General features: G+C 40.4%; 1 protein-coding gene and 1 long non-coding RNA gene across 2 annotated transcripts in view; one reads left to right on the forward strand and one right to left on the reverse strand.

Moving 5' to 3' along the window:
- Nucleotides 1-118: 118 nt before the first annotated feature.
- Nucleotides 119-16302, reverse strand: part of LOC141564710 (uncharacterized) — a 30569-nt gene continuing 14385 nt past the window's right edge. Inside the window, exons 4-5 of the long non-coding RNA XR_012488688.1 lie at nt 14259-14368; nt 119-1293 (exon numbers count right to left, since the gene is read on the reverse strand). This is a non-coding gene — a long non-coding RNA (uncharacterized LOC141564710). The remainder of the gene's footprint in view (nt 1294-14258; nt 14369-16302) is intronic.
- Nucleotides 3499-11351, forward strand: LOC141559786 (uncharacterized). Its single transcript, XM_074297482.1, is given in 4 exon segments — nt 3499-3586; nt 3746-3871; nt 5111-5212; nt 7235-11351. Coding segments are annotated over 4 exon segments (2451 nt in total). The 3' UTR covers nt 9370-11351.

The raw sequence follows: 16302 nt of genomic DNA on the forward strand, positions 1-16302 counted from the left end.
CCGTTAGGCGGGGTGGGGGGCACGGGGAGCCTCTCTGTCCTCTGCTCCCAGCTCCTCCATGCCCCGGGGCATTTCTAGTTTTCTCTGGGACCAAGGAATGCTGTTTTGTTTCCTCTCTCCCAGCTCTGCTTTCTGAGGCTTCCGCCCTGGCGAGGGCAGCCTGGCTCCTGGGGCCCCAGCAGCCCCGTGCCAGGCAGCTCCTCCCTGGTGAAGTCCGCGGTGCCCGGGACAGGGGAGGGCAGGCTTCCTTAGAGAGGGGGGTACATGACGAGGTAGAGTGGACGCCTCCGGCCGGAAGTGGCCTCCGGAGAGCCCCAGGTAGCGAGAAGCCGGAGGGAGCCCGCTGATGACTGGCAGGCCGAACAGTGACCGTAACGGACCGATGGAGGAGAAAGACGCCATTAACGAAGAGGCAGAGCCCTCCTAGAGGCTGCCCTGAGAAGGACTCAGCCAAGCCTCCATCGGGCGCCGTCTCAGGGGAAGTTCCAGAGAAGGCCTGGGAAGATGAAGCACTGAGACTGAGACTTTCTGAAGGATATTCTGGACAACTTGGCTCCCGTCAGAGCCGAACAGAAGAGTCTGGGAAGTTCCCACCATGTGTATATATTTTAATTTAATAGTTTTTATTTACCAGACACATACGTGGGTAATTCTACAACCCTGGCAGCTGCCAACCTTTGTTCTGACTTTTCCCCTTCTTCCCCTCTCCCCAGGCCGGCTGACCAACGCATGTTACATGTGTTAAAGCATAAATTAAATCCAATGTACGTGCACAGGACCAGACAGCTGTTTTGCTGTACAAAAAGAATGGGACTGTGAAATAGGGTACAATTAGCCTGTGAGGGAAGTCCCAATGCAGAGGGATTCCACCATAGGATCTTAAAGATGCTTACCAAGCCCGGCCGGGCACACCATGGGCGCCGACCTGTGCAGTCAGTCTGGGAAGCCTCCGCTCCCAGGATGAGAGTTTAGCCTTTCCTGAAAGGGAATCCGCTGATTTCAGGTTTCACATCCCTCAGTGCTGAAGAGACCAAAGGAAAAGGACCCATAGGTACGAAAATAGATGGTAGCAAATCATTGGAAACTGAGGGCGCGCTGCTGTGCTGTAGACGGTTACGAAGGGGATCGTCTGGGGAAAACCTGGAGAGATTTCTGTGGACTGAGTCACGGCGAAGCGCTTACATCGGAGACAGCGCCGCACAGCCTCAGGAATGTTGTAAAGAGAACTCTGATGGGCACAGTGACCCACCCCAGTGTCCCAGGACTCTGATGGTAAGTGCTGGCTCCCTCCAACTAGAGAATGTAGAACAAAGCATATTTTTAAAAAATTAATTTTATAATTTTCTGACAGTGCACATGCCTGGGTAATTTTTTTTACAACATTATCCTTCGTACTCCCTTCTGTTCTGAATTTTCCCCTCCTTCCCCCTGTCCTAGATGGCAGGCAGGCCCGTCTATGTTAAATGTGTTAGAGCAGCGGTCCTCACACTTTTGAACTAGGGGCCAGTTCCCTGCCCTCAGACTGTGGGAGGGCCGGACTCTAGCAAAACAAAAGCTCCCACTCTGTCTCGGCCCCTCAGCCCATGGGCCATCACCGGGGGCTGCAGCTGCCCGAGGGCCGTAGTTGGAGAACCCCTGTGTTACAGCATATCCTAGATACAATACATGTGCGCAGAACCGATTTCTTGTTGCACAGGAAGAATTGGAGTCAGAAGGGAAAAATAACCTGGGAAGAAAGACAGTAGTGCAAACAGTTTACAGTCACTTCCCAGGGTTCCTTCTCTGGGTGTGGCTGATTCTGCCCATCCTTGGTCAACTGGAACTGGATTAGATCTTCTCCATGGTGAAGAAATCCATTAAAGCATTTTTTTCCTTTCTTTTTTCTGGAACATGACTAATTCAAGGTTATGTTTTACATAATCTCAAATGTATAATGGGCATCAGATTTCGTGCCTTCTTAATGGATGAGAGATGAAGGAAGGAGAAAGGTAGAGAACTTGGAACTTAAAAATAACATTTAAAACATCTTTTTAAACATCCGGTATACTCAGGATGAACACGCTGCTATGAGTAGTTAAAAATTCTCATAATGAACAGTCTTATCTAGATTTCTGTCTCCTTGCTGAGGCAAGGTCAATTCTATTATTCATACACTTTCTAATTTTTTTTTCCTGCGGCAGTTGGGGTCAAGTGACTTGCCCAGGGTCAGACAAGTCAGACAGGTTTTTTAAGTACCAAGTTGAGTAGGCAAACTTGCTACTCCAAAGTTGAGAGAGGAAAGATAGCGATCTGGGCTTAGGAAATTAAGGTAGGTTTCTTACAGGAGGTACTTTTTGAGGTGACCTTTAGAATAGGTAGGATTTGGTTAGTTGGGGAGACAGCATTAACATGTCATTTGTGAAGCACTGTTCACAAATTGTGAACCCATTGTAAAGTCTGGGCTACTTGTGGAAGGCAAGATCATGAAAGGGTGAAGGGAGGAAGACATGAACTGGAGAGAATTTTGTTCTGATAGTGAATCCTGAGTCCTACACTAAAATCACTTCCACGTTTACAACAAAATAGACATTTTTATTATTCTGAACTTGACAGAGACCAATAAATGTGATTCCCATGTAAAAAGAACCTCCTCCAAAAAAAGGATTACATACAAACCCCTAAATTCCCATGATTTCTAGCTTCTTTTTTGAAATCATATCATAAACTCAATAGATTTATTTTAAATCTGCCTCTTTTCCTATTTTGTGACTAAGCTAATTTTTGAGAGATTGTTTTATTCTTTGGACTTGTAATCCCAGTGCCTGGCACATAGTGGACACTTAAATACTTGATTAATTTTTTAAAAATGCTGTAAGACTCTTTTCTTTCTTTCTTTTTGTCATTGCTATTACACCTCACTCTGCAAGGGCACTGACCCAATTTAAAAAATTTATCAAATAAAACAACCTACATGTTGACCATGTCAGAAAATTGGGCCTCAGTTTGCATCTCCTGTCCCTCACCTTTCTTTCAGGCAGTGGGGAGCATTCGTAGTCATTGGTCCTCTGTGCCATAGGCAGTTCTTGAGTCTCTCACGTTCATCTTTCTTTGCATTATTGTGGTGTATAAATTGCCTTGTATAAAAGCACACTTCACTCTGCATCAGTCTTACAAGTCTTCAGGTCTCTCAGAATCCATTTCTTTTTTTATTTCCCACATACAACAATACTTTACTACATTCAGCTACGGTAATTCATTCATTCTCCATATGATAGTTACCTGTTTTGCCTCCCATTTCCTTGCTATAGCAAAAGTGTTACTCTAAATATTTTTATTCATTCAGATCCTTTTCCTCTTCTGGCATTATGTGTCTGATAGGATGTTACTGAACAAAAATGAACTTAAGTACTTATTTATACTATGCTAAATGCTGGGGAGTTAAGAAAAAGTGATAGTCTCTGATCTCAAGAAGCTTTTAACTCTGAGCCAGAGAGACAACAAAATAAACTTCCATTGCAGATGGCAAATGACAAGGCCCAGAAGTCCTTAGACCTGGCCTTTGTCAGCTCCTTTTCAGATATTTTAAAATGGGGTTTCTGTGAGAAAGGTGGGCCTTCCTATGCTGTACTTCCGCCGTTTTTGAGGGTCTGACTGGGAATGAGAGTTTGAATGTTGTGAGAACCCCTCCTCCCTCACCAGTCACTCCCCGCGCCCCGGGACCTCTGTACCAGAGACTGGTTCTGAGCAGGCTTGTTGGGTGTTTCAGGAAACATTAACTCTGAGGATGTGACTGTGAACTTCACCAGGGAGGAATGGGGGCACCTGTGCCCTGCCGAGAGGGACCTCTACAAGGAAGTGATGCTGGACACCTATAGGAACCTGGTCTTTCTGGGTAAGGACCTCTCTTTTTGCTTCAGAAGTCTGTGCCCCCGAGCCCCAGGGTTTGGGGGGTTTGTGCGTGTGCCCCCAGAGGCTCACCTTGGTCTGTGGGGGCCAAGAACCAGTTTAATGGAAGGTGGAATCTGGATTCCGAATCCCCAGATCCTCCTAGGACCCAGAGACAGGGAGTGTCTGGTCTTTGTGCCTGGGGAACCTTGCTTCATGCACTGGAGCCTGGCAGCTTCATGGCCCTGTCTCAGGCTGCCCCTTCCCCACGTATCCACAGCTAACTGAAAACATCAAAGGTCCTCATCCCGAGTTGGGTCCGAGGGGGCCAGAGGAGACCAAGTAGGCAAAGAGCCAGGGAGAGGCTAGGCCCCTGCTTGTTCCCTCTTGCCTGTGCTAAATGCCATGGAAGCAAAAAACCACACACACCCCTCCCCTAGAGGTCTTCACAGTCTAGTGGGGGAGACATTTAAGACATGGGAACAGACAGGTTCTATGGAGGATAAACAGGAAATGCTTAACAAAAAAAGGCTCTAGAAATGCAGGTGGGGAAGACAAAGTCAGTGCCATCATACGTAGAGAATAAAGTTCTTTCTACATGTGCTTTGCTGGGCTGCCTTAGACACCTTCTCCTAGACAGAGAAAAATAATCAATCATAGTTCTCCCTTTTGTGAAATTCTCAAGTTTGGAAAGTACTCTGTGTTTTTATTTTGAGGCAAAAGTAGGATTTATTTGCAAGAAAATATGCAATTTAATTTTGCAGCTGTTTAAAATGAATGTAAGACACAACTATATATATAAATTTTTTTATATATAAATAAAAATAAGCGTCAGAAAAATAATAGGGTCACAGGTCCATATCTTTTAGAAATTGGGCTTAATTGGCTGATATCTTGTGGTACTGAATGCTGTTTGAAAATTTCCAAGGAATGTTTGTTGAAAAGAATTCCAGAGGCAGAGAAAATTTTAACATGAAATAAACATAATATTGATGACTTTTCATTCCATGTTGTACAATAAGAGTCAGAATCAGGATGGTATCCTCCTTGGAATTAGGAGGGCAAGTTCTTTAGGTGCTTTCATCTTTATTTTCCAAGTGAGGAAACTGAGGCACAGAAGATTCGTGTAAAATCACATCTAAGAAACTTTTGATTAGATTTGGACTAAGGTCTCTTGGAAGAGGCTGGGCTTGCATTCTCCAAAAATTGTCTCAACTAGTTTTTTCAAATCTCCCTCCATGAACAGGGCTTGATGTGTCCAAAGCAGATGTGACCTTCCTGATGGAAAGAGGAAAATCACCATGGATGTTGGAGAGCAAAGATTCCAGTGACAGCGACTCAGGTCCAGGTGAGAGAGTGAAGAATAGAAGGATGGGAGTCATGGCTGAGCTATGCATTCGGGGGGCGGTCCCTGTGTAGTATTGCAGCAACCAATCAATAAACATCGATTAAGCACTTGCTGTGTGCCAGATGCCATGCTAAGCTGTAGGGATATTAAAGCAGGTAAAAGAGAGGCTGCCTTCCCAGAGCTCACAATCTAATGAGAAAGATGAGATACAAAGAAATGTGTACAAACCAGTGGTGTCCTGGATGAAGAGACGGTAATTCCCAGAGGGAGGGCACTAGATTCAGAGGGGTTGGGAAAGGCTTCCTGGTGAAGTTGGGACTTTAATTGGAACTTCAATGAAGTCAGGAAGCAGAGTTGAGGAAGAGATTGTTCCAGGTGTGGGAGACAACAGAGAAAGTGCTCTGGGCCAAGAGGTGGAGTGTCTTGTTTAGGGAACAACCAGGCCAGTTCTACTGCATAACAATCCTTCAGTCATTTTTCAGAAGTAGCATCCCTGGCCCAGGAGAAATCTTGTCTCTCTCCTGCTATGAGCCTCCCTATATATACCTTTTTTCACTTTGAAATCACACAGAACTGATCATTGTTAGGTCTCTACTGGGTGGTACATTAGATATCTGGTCCTACCCCCAAGTTTTATTTACGTGGAACCTGAGAACCAGAGAGATCTGTGAATCTCTCCCAAGGTTCCCAAGCTATTGAGTTGCAGAATTTTGATACCTGTTCTCATTCTTCCGGCCTAGACCTCCCTCACTAGTCTTGCTTTGTATACCCAATCTGAAAGAAAGTCGTGCTTCTACTCTTCTATCTGAAGACTTCTAGTTCTTCTCTAGATCCTTTTCTCCTGTTTCGCCCTTGACTTCTGCTCCTCTTGAACCTTAGCCTCTCTTCATATTGTCCCTTCCTTCTTTCATTTATGTTTTTCCCACATATATTTTGTGATTTTTGAACCTATTTGTGCCTGCTGTTCCTGAAGGACTCTCATTCAGGTGCCGCCTAATTCACTTACAGCAGGCCCGTTCAGCGTGCTAGAGGTCTTCTCTCTCTTCTCTTGATATTACGGTGGTACCAAATGAATATGTAACATGCCTGTCAATTATCTCCAGTCTCCTGACTAACTGAAATGATTCCTGGGAAGAGACTCTACTTGGTCACTGTCCCTTTTGAAGAGGATTCTTAAACCTGGATTCAAACATCCAAGCGTGGCTTGACTAGCAGAGCTTGCAGTGGTGCAGTGACTTCTGGGAGCTGAACAACAGACCCGCTGTAGGTTTTAGTGGCCATGACGTATGGTCAGTTTACATTGAGACTGTGGTCAATTTGTTGTCATGGAAGTTGCCAAATTCAGAGACCTGAATGAAGCACAACTCAACAAACCTCCAGCCATGTTGACATTAGAACAACAAGACCAGATGAGGTGTTTGAAATGGCTCCAAATCCATCTGTCATAATCCATTTTTCACTAATATTTCTCTATCATGTCTAAAAGGATATCTTGATAGACTTTAACTTGTTGCTGTATTTTAGGAATCCAGATACACTCTCAACTAGAGCTCATGTAGTCTGAAGTTCTGGCTTGATTAAAATTTCCATAAAATCTTTTAGGGACTAAGAATTTGCCATTACAGATATCATACTTCTTCATGATTCTTATGATTACTGATCACAGATGATTCCCTGGGGAATTAATCTGTAGTTTCCAGAATTAAATTTTTATAAATTTAATAATTTTAGTAAGATTTGTTAATAAAGTTTCTCTCTTATCTAGAGGTACTTTTAGTATTCTGGAATGTAATTAATTTAGTCCTAGTTACTTAAACAAATTTAAAACAAAGAAAAGCTTGGATTTTTTTTCTCTGAATGTATTTTGGCATCAAATTGTACCTTACAATTCTGTCCTTTCCATGACTGTTGGTCATTTTTTTTTCAAAACAGAAACAAAATCTAGAATCTACATTGTAAAACAGATTTCTTTCACCCAACACAGAATAAATTGGAGACTGACATTCTTTTCCTTTCTTTTAGAGTTCTTTAGTCAAAAGGCCAGGTATGAAACAGCAACGTCAACTGTAAATCCATCTGTCTCTCCAGAAGAGTCATCTAAGGAAAGAGTTAAGATAGATGGCTCCTGGGAATGCCATTTGGGAGAGACCTGGGAACGTGATATCGGAGGAGAACAAAACAATTGCAATCAGGACAGACAAACTAGTCAAGAGACAACTGTCCATAGAGAAATTTCTACTAAATCTGTATTTGGAACTTGTTTCAATCTGGGGTCAGTTCTTATTCCACAAGAGGGAGTTCACACTAGAAAAAATCTTCAGGAATGTAGTACATATGGAAAGAACTTGGCAGAGTATTCAGACGTAGGTCAACATGATAGTGACTTTTGTGAACATAATCGTAACTGTACTGTACGCAGGGAGTTGTTTAGTCACCCTTCAGACCTTATTCACTCTAAAGAGCAGAATGAAGAAAAAGGTTTTAAATGTAATGAGTGTGGCAAATTCTTCTCCAATAGAAAATCCTATAAAAGTCATTAGAGAATTCATTCAGGAGAGAAGCCCTTTGAATGTAACCAATGTGGGAAAGCCTTTAGATGGAAGAGCTATCTTACTATCCATATGAGAATTCATACTGGAGAGCAACCCTTCGAATGTAATCAGTGTGGGAAAGCCTTCAGGCAAAGTTCTCACCTTACTGTACATCAGGTAACTCATACTGGAGAGAAACCCTTTGTATGTCCCCAGTGTGGGAAATTCTTTAGTATTAGTGAGCAGCTTATTGAACACAAGAAAACCCATGCTGGAGAGAAAACCTTTGAATGTAAACAATGTAGGAAAGCCTTTGGCCAGATTTCTCAACTTACTCGACATGAGAAAATTCATTCTGGAAAGAAACCCTTTGAATGTCATGAATGTGGGAAATGCTTTATCCGTAGTGAGCAGCTTAGTTCTCATAAGAGAATTCATACTGGAGAGAAACCCTTTGAATGTCATGAATGTGGGAAATACTTCAGCCAGAGAGGGCAGCTTAATACACAAAAAAGAGTTCATACTGGTAAGAAACCATTTGAATGTAGTCAGTGTGGAAAAGCTTTTAGCCGAAGTTCTTACCTGACTGTACATCAGAGAGTTCATACTAGATCAAAACCTTTTAAATGCCATGAATGTCAAAAATGCTTTATCAAAAGCAAGCAACTTACTGAGCATGAGAGAATACATACTGGAAAGCAATATTTTAAATGTAAACAGTGTGGAAAAACTTTCTGTAGAAGTTCTCCCCTGACTGTACACCAAAGAATTCATACTGGAGAGAAACCCTTTAAATGTAACCAATGTGGGAAAGCTTTCAGTGATAGTGGGCGGCTAAGTACACATAAAAAAATTCATACTGGAGAGAAACCCTTTGAATGTAGCGAATGTGGGAAAACCTTTTGCCGTAGTGGGCAGCTGACTCTGCATAAGAGAGTTCACACTGGAGAAAAACCCTTTCTTTGTCTTGAATGTGGAAAATCCTTCAGCCATAGTTGGATGCTTAGTGCACATAAGAAAATGCATGCTGGAGAAAAACCCTTTAAATGTCTTGAATGTGGGAAATCCTTTAGTTGGAGTGGATCCCTTACTGAACATAAGAGAGTACATACAGGAGAGAAACCCTTTGAATGTCATGAGTGTGGGAAGGCCTTTAGCCGTAGTGGCCAGCTTACCACACATAAGAGAAAACACACTGGAGAGAAACCCTTTGAATGTCATGACTGTGGGAAAACCTTTAGCTGCAGTTTTTATCTCACTGTGCATCAGAAAATTCATAGTGGAGAGAAGCCCTTTGTGTGTAATGATTGTGGGAAATCATTCAGCTGGAACAAGTCCCTTACTCTACATAAGAGAATCCATACTGGAGAGAAACCTTTTGAATGTCATGAATGTGGGGAATTCTTTCCCTGGAAGGGACAGCTTACTGAACATAAGAGAATTCATACAGGAGCAAAGAAACCTTTTGAATGTGATCAGTGTGGAAAAGCCTTCGGGCAAAACTCCCACCTTACAGTACATCAGATAATTCATACTGGGGAGAAACCATTTGAATGTCGCCAGTGTGCGAAATCCTTTAGGCAGAGTTCTCAACTTACTCGACATGAGAAAATCCATATTGGATAGAAAACTTTTGAATGTGACATAGGGAATCTTACCTAACAAATAGCTTTCTGGACATGAATATTTTATCACAACAAAGAAATCTTTACTTGTATGTAATTGATGGAAAAACTCTCCACATTATACACTTTAATTCTGTGTGAGGAACTCAGTAGACTGAATAATTTTAAATATACTTCTTTCACAGTGGAAAACAGTATAAGTAGAAAGCTCATACTGGAGAGAGAAGTTTCAAATGTCAAAATGAAGTAGATATTTTATTGATCATAAAGAGAATTGATTGATACTAGGATAGAGAAATGCTTTTCAGGCAGAGGGAAAGCCTCTTTTATCTGCCTTAAACAACTTACTGAATCTAAAAGAACTCATGCTGGATCAAAGAAACTATTTGAATATCATAAACTTAGGAAACCTTTACACAATCACAACATTTTGAAAGTTAGAAGGTATTTCAGTTTCAATCTACTCCATCCCACATAATTGAAAAAATCCCATTCTGGCATGTTTGACTATTACCCATTCTCTGACTTGACTTCCAAGGAGGGTGAATCCGCCATCCTGTTAGGTGTTCTGTTCTACTTTTAAACAGTTCTAACTGTTAGGAAGTTTTCTTAAGAGAACTGGAATGACTCTAATCCCTTTTCCACAGGACAGTGTATCAAAGACTGAAAGACAGTAATTGGCCCCTTTCCTTCTCCTCCCCAAACTAAACATGCCCAAACATCCTCAGTCCCTTCCAAAGGCACAGACGGGGCCCTTGGCCATCCTACTTGCCCTTCCTTGGACACTCTCCCACTGAGCAGTGTGATCTTAAACCATGATGCTAAGGACTGGATACAATTGTACCATATAAGGTCTCCTGATGGCAGAGTACAATGGGACGTTCACTTTCCTGTTCTTCTTAATGCAGCCCAAGATTGTTCTGGCGTATATTTTAGCTGTCTCATCATGCTGATGCCTCCTGTTGAATTTATGGTTCATCCAACACTCCAGATCTTTTTCAGAACAACTAATTTCTGACCATGCATTTCTCCTGTTATGAATATTTGTAAAGTTGCTATTTTTCTTTTCTCCAAGTGCAAGGTTTTTTATCCATCCATATTCAGTTTTATCTTTTTAGATTCATCCCAACGGTTAGACTTACTAAGATACTTTTAGGTCCTAACTCTGTCACCCATAGTGTTACTTTTATTTCCTAGCTTTATCATCTACAAATTTAATAAGTTGCCTTTGACCAAGTCATTGATAAAAATGTTAAACAAGACAAAACCAAGCACAGATCCCAGAAGCACTCCCCTGGAAACCACCTTATTGCTGTTAGACAATTAACAAACACATTTTCATTTTAGCTACTCAACCAGTTTTGAATCCATCTCCTTGTATTGTGTAATTGATATCTCTCCATCTCTTACGCAAGAATAGTATTAAATACTTTATCAAAAATCTTGCTACTATCTTGGTAAATTGTATCTATGCCAGTCCCCTCACCTACTAGTTTGATAATCCTTTCCAAAAAGGAAATAAGGTTATTCTGGCATTGACCTCTGCTTCATGAAATCATCAAGCCTTTGTTCTTAATCACTGCTTCCTTATCTAGATTTTAACAGTCATCTTTTCAATGATCTGTTAGAGAATTTTCCTAGGAATAATAGTCAAGCTCACTTTGCCTATAGTTTATGGACTTCTCTTCCCCTTTTTGAAATTCAGGACAACTTCTGTCTTTTTCAATTTTTGTGGCACTTTTTCCATTACCTTTTGTTCATCACTAAAATTGTCTCAGTAATCATATTTGTAAATACTTTCAGAACCTAATAGTATAATTTCTCTTGGGATTGGTGACTTGCATTCATCAGTAACCTAGATGCCTATTTTCGTCTTCTTATTTACCTTGGACATCAACTCCGCATTTAAGCATTTTTGTTCAGTTATTTCCAATATAAAAGTCATTTTCCTTTGCAGAAAAAAAAAAAAAAAAAAAAAAAAGGAAAAAGAATCACACAATTCTCTGTTGTCAGTTATCATTGTCCTTTCCCAAGCAAAGGTCTTATCCCTTCTTTGATCTATTTTCCTCACTATATTTTGTTTTATGTTTGTATTTGATTTATTTCTTTAACATTTTTCCTAATTACATTTAAAACAATTTTTTACATTTGTTTTTAGAATTTTTTGAGTTCTAGGCTCTCTTCCTTATCCCTTCCCATAATTAAAAAACCACGTTTCACCATATTTTAAACAAATTGATGAATAACCTGTTTTTGTTGTCCTTAGTTTCTTTTGCCAGTCGCAGCTCATTCTGAGCTTTAGACTGCCTGATGCTATTTTTTTTAGGACTAAATCACATTCTTATAAATTGATCCTCTGTGACCTGGACTTGTTTCTACCTTCTGTATATTTTCTTTTTTTAAAAATCCAAGTTTGTTGCTAACCTCACCAAGGGTCTTTTGAGATGACCTTCTTCCATTCTCACTAGAATTGTTTTCTTTTGTGGCATCAGAATTTCATTATTATTATTTGACACCCCGCAGTTCTGATTCACCCTGGTTTGACACTTCCCCATACATTTTATTCCATGAGATCCATAATTCCTCTAAATTCTTTGAAATCGTTTTCTCCCAAATCTATATCCACTCTCCTTGGAGTACCCCTCCTCTATTAGAAACCTTAAGGATGGAAATGTCACTTTTTCCCAGAATTTCCATCATTTCCAACTTGCAATAAATTCTTCCCAGTTATTGAGTAGATACAGAATAGGATTTATTATTTTTTTTATCCTTCATCTTTTGAAATATGAAATTTAATATTAAGCCAAGTCAAGAAGCTATTACCTTGATACTCTTGATATCAAGAACAATTATCTTGATATTTGAAGTCTTTCATCATAACTATATGATGCCCCTGTGCCAAGTTTGTGATCTGTTTCCCAAACTCTTCATATATTTCTGCCTGAGTGCTCTTATCTAACGTAAAACTGGCTTAAGTTTCTGTTTCCTTTGACCTTCCCTGCAAAAACACTTTTCCCCACTCTGGTTCTTGGATTTACTCACAGATGTGTGCCTCCTTAATATACATTGTTATTCTCCTGTTTCTTTCCCTCCCCCGCCCCTTCTGAATAAGGCATACCTTTATAAAGCCTTTTATGGGCCTCATTTCACCAGTCCAGGAATATCTTTGAAGTCAAATTTGCCTTGCACAAAACTTCTAGTTTGGAATTCTTCTCTCGATGTTGGACATTTATATATAGACACTGAGGATGTTAGTTTTACTATTGACCTTTTTGGATTTTGTGCCTATGAATTTTCTGTGTATCTTATCTAACCTTCTTCCTTTGGGGGACTGTTCTATAAAGTACCTAATATGCAGGCGACACAGAAGCATTTTTTAGTGTATAGGGCTTTTGATTACATTTACAAAACACTTTTATCAGTATTTGTTAAGCATACTGCTCTGTCCCGGCATTTCACTCCTCATATAGATATGGCCCACGAATCCAGATACAATGTTCAGACTACCTTAGCTAAGTGTTTACTTCCCAAATCAAATTTCTTTTCAACATCTCTTTCCTTCATGGACAAAGTGCAGAAAATACAACCTGTATCTTTCTGATCTTCAGTTGCTTGCCCTGAAATTCAATTGTTGCAAATACTTTTTAGGTTCCTTCTGATAGTATCATTTGTCATTCACCTAAAATGGATATTTTAATAAGCAGAAGAGAATTCATATGAGAGGGAAAAGTCTTTAAATGTTATGAATATGGAATGCTAGAGCCTATCTTATTGAGCATAGAATTGGTAATGGTGATACATCTTGAAAACAGTGAATTTGAGAAATCTTTTAGGTACAGAATAAACGTATTGTACATTGCAATACTCTGGTAGATATTAATACTTTGCAATTAATATGAAAGCTGTTCTACTTTGCTTGAATTTACAGTATCTATAAAATCAAGAATTAATTTTTGAAGGCTATTCAGGATTACAGAATCATAAACTTGAAAGTGTAAGGGACCTTAGAATCCATCTAGTTCAATCCATCATTTTTCATGAGGAAACCGATTTGCTCAATTATATAGATTTGAGTAGATGAGAGGGACAGAATTTGATGCAGGTCTTATGACTCCCAAATCAGTTCCCTTTCTACCATTTCCCTTTGAAACTATCATTCCAACTCCTACATTATCTATTATTTGCTCTCAAGTGTCACTAGATGGTCATGCACGGAGTTTCTGCTCAAAGACCTCCAGTGAAGGAAAACCCCATTAAAGGCAATCTTCTCTAAGTTTGGAGAGTCCTAACCGATAGTTCTGAGTACTTGTGATAAACAGAAAGAACAACACAACATCTACATGAAAGCTCAACAGTACTTAAAAAACTAACTTCACATCCTCTCTAAACTTTTTCATTAGTATAAATATACTCTAGCGTGTCAACTAGTCTTTTTACGGCACGATAGCTAATTTTCTTGCCGTCTTTGCCACTTGCTTTTGGCCATGCTCTAGACTGTCTTAATCCTTTCTGGACTCCCTAGAGCCAAGCACAGTACTCTAAATGAGGTCTTTTCAGATCAATACAGTGGAACCATCACCTCTCTCATTTTGGATACAGAACCTAGCTGTATGCTAGTATCTCAGTATGGAACAAAACCATGAGGAAAAAAAAAACACAAGCTAACAACAAAAAGATGAAAATCCTGTGCTTCACTCCACATTCAGTCTGAAGTTTTCTCTCTGGATGTGGGTGGCATTTTCCATCCCAAGTCTTTTGGAATTGAACATATATCTTTTATCCTTGTGAATATTGGGGGTCTCTCATATTTATATATCTTATAGACTTTTAGAGAACAACTTGTTTCTTATTCAGACAATAAGAGAAGCGATTAGATCAGTTATGTCTCACCTCTAAACACTGCCCGGAGCGTGATAGGATCTGTATTTTTCTATTATCTTCTAGCAAAGTTTATGAACTGAGTTATTCAGTTCCTGTGATATGGAAGATGATTCATGGGTCTGTGGAAAGAAAATATTAAAATCTCATTTTATCTATTTTTTTAATCTGGCAAAAATGGCTTGTGATACAGTGCAATTTCTTAGAAGTCTGCAGCAGGATTGAGTAGGCTCAGAAGATGGAGTAGATTTGAGCTGTCAATAGGAAGGTCTTTGTGCCCGCCATTGTCCCCACACAGTCACTCCTCTAGCTGGATTTTGACCCAGGGTTCCATGTTCAGCCCTCCCCAGTGTAGCCCCCACGCACCCTGAACAACACTGATGGGGACTGCTTTGAGTGGGTGGTTCGTTCCAACAGCCTCTGCTGGGAAGACCCAATGGATCATACCTGTTTAGACAGATTCATTTGTAGCCACAAGATGCTAAGGAGTTGTATTTCTTAGAGTGGGGAGAAGGGCTCATCAAAGTTCTGCATGTGCTCCGGATGGAGACCCTTGGTCTTCCAGCCCCGTCCTCCCCTTGATCACTCAGGGCTGAATTTTTGTTGTTCATTCGTTTCTGTTATGTCCAGTGTTTATTTGGGTTTTCTTGAAGAAGACATTGGAATAGTTTGCCTTTTTCTTCTCCAGGAAATTGAGGCAAATAGGCCCAGATGATCTGCCCAAGCGTCACTTAGCTAGGAAGTGTCTGAGGCTGAATTGGAACTCAGGGCTTCTGCACTCCAGGTCCAATGCCCTATTAGCTGCTAAGGGTTTCAGTACCCACCCTTTTCTCCTCCCTTCACTATGCCCTCTCCAGTGACGTTTCCTTGCTTTGGAAGTTTTCCTGAGTGGTCAGGAGCAACTGCCAAATAAGGTGTTTGGTTCCAAGGACTGGTCAGTCTGCCTTTATTAAGCACCACCTGTGTGCCTAGCTGTGCGCTAAATGCCAGGCATACAACATTTAGCCATGGAGCATAGTGTGGATTCCTCGAGATTGGTGAGCTTTAAGTTTCACAGTTTAAAAAGCAGACATGGTGGGGAGCAGACTTCAGTGAAAGGCCTTTGGGCCTGTGCCTGCTGGGGAGATCTGCTGGCAGTGTCTTTCACAAATAAGGTAGAGATAGATGATTACTCCCCGATGTCTCTGTCTGTCATTGCAGATAAGAACTGCATAAGAGAAGGGGATGTACCAAAAAAAAGGTACTTCAAGAAGCATTTCCTCAGTCTACAACTCTTGAGCCCTGGAACTGTGAATCGATACACAGACAAAATGCTAAATGAGTTTCCATTTTATTAGAGGAAAATACATAGACACACATGATAGATACAAAATAAGTACAGAGTAATGTGGTAGAGGAAACCTGGAGGCAGAGGATAAACGATGAGAATTCCGAAAAGGCTTCTTGTAGGCATTGACATTTCCAGGAATTATGGACATTTTTCTTCTTGCAGAACAAGGTGGTGGGGGTGATTGTTTTAGGATTAGAGAAGCACAAATGTAATGAGTACAGAGTAAAACTTTATTTTCAACTAATCATCGGAGTTGCATTTTAGAAATTATATTTTTGGGATTTGTTAATTATAGCGAAGCTATAACAAATACTAAAGCAAGGTGTTAAAATAAACTCAACTTTGAACTGGACCTTTAAATTACTCCATCACAAAATGTTAAATCAAGTTTTTGAAAAATAATAAAATATATTTAATTACATTTTTGCATAAATAATTATGATCAAGGGCAAAAGGTTTTTTGCCCTATTAGCAATTATTTTAAAATAATTTATTTCATGTTTATCTTATTTAAAAATTTGTGTTTACTTTATGATTTTTCCCCCCCCTGAGGCTGGGGTTAAGTGACTTGCCCAGGGTCACACAGCTGGGAAGTGTTAAGTGTCTGAGACCAGATTTGAACTTGGGTCCTCCTGAATTCAGAGCTGGTGCTCTATCCACTGCGCCACCTGGCTGCCCCCTGCTTATTATTTATGTAGTTATTAGAGCAACAATGTTTATTTTATA

This window comes from Sminthopsis crassicaudata, chromosome 3, assembly GCF_048593235.1.
Source record: "Sminthopsis crassicaudata isolate SCR6 chromosome 3, ASM4859323v1, whole genome shotgun sequence".
In the NCBI taxonomy this organism is placed as follows: domain Eukaryota; kingdom Metazoa; phylum Chordata; class Mammalia; order Dasyuromorphia; family Dasyuridae; genus Sminthopsis; species Sminthopsis crassicaudata.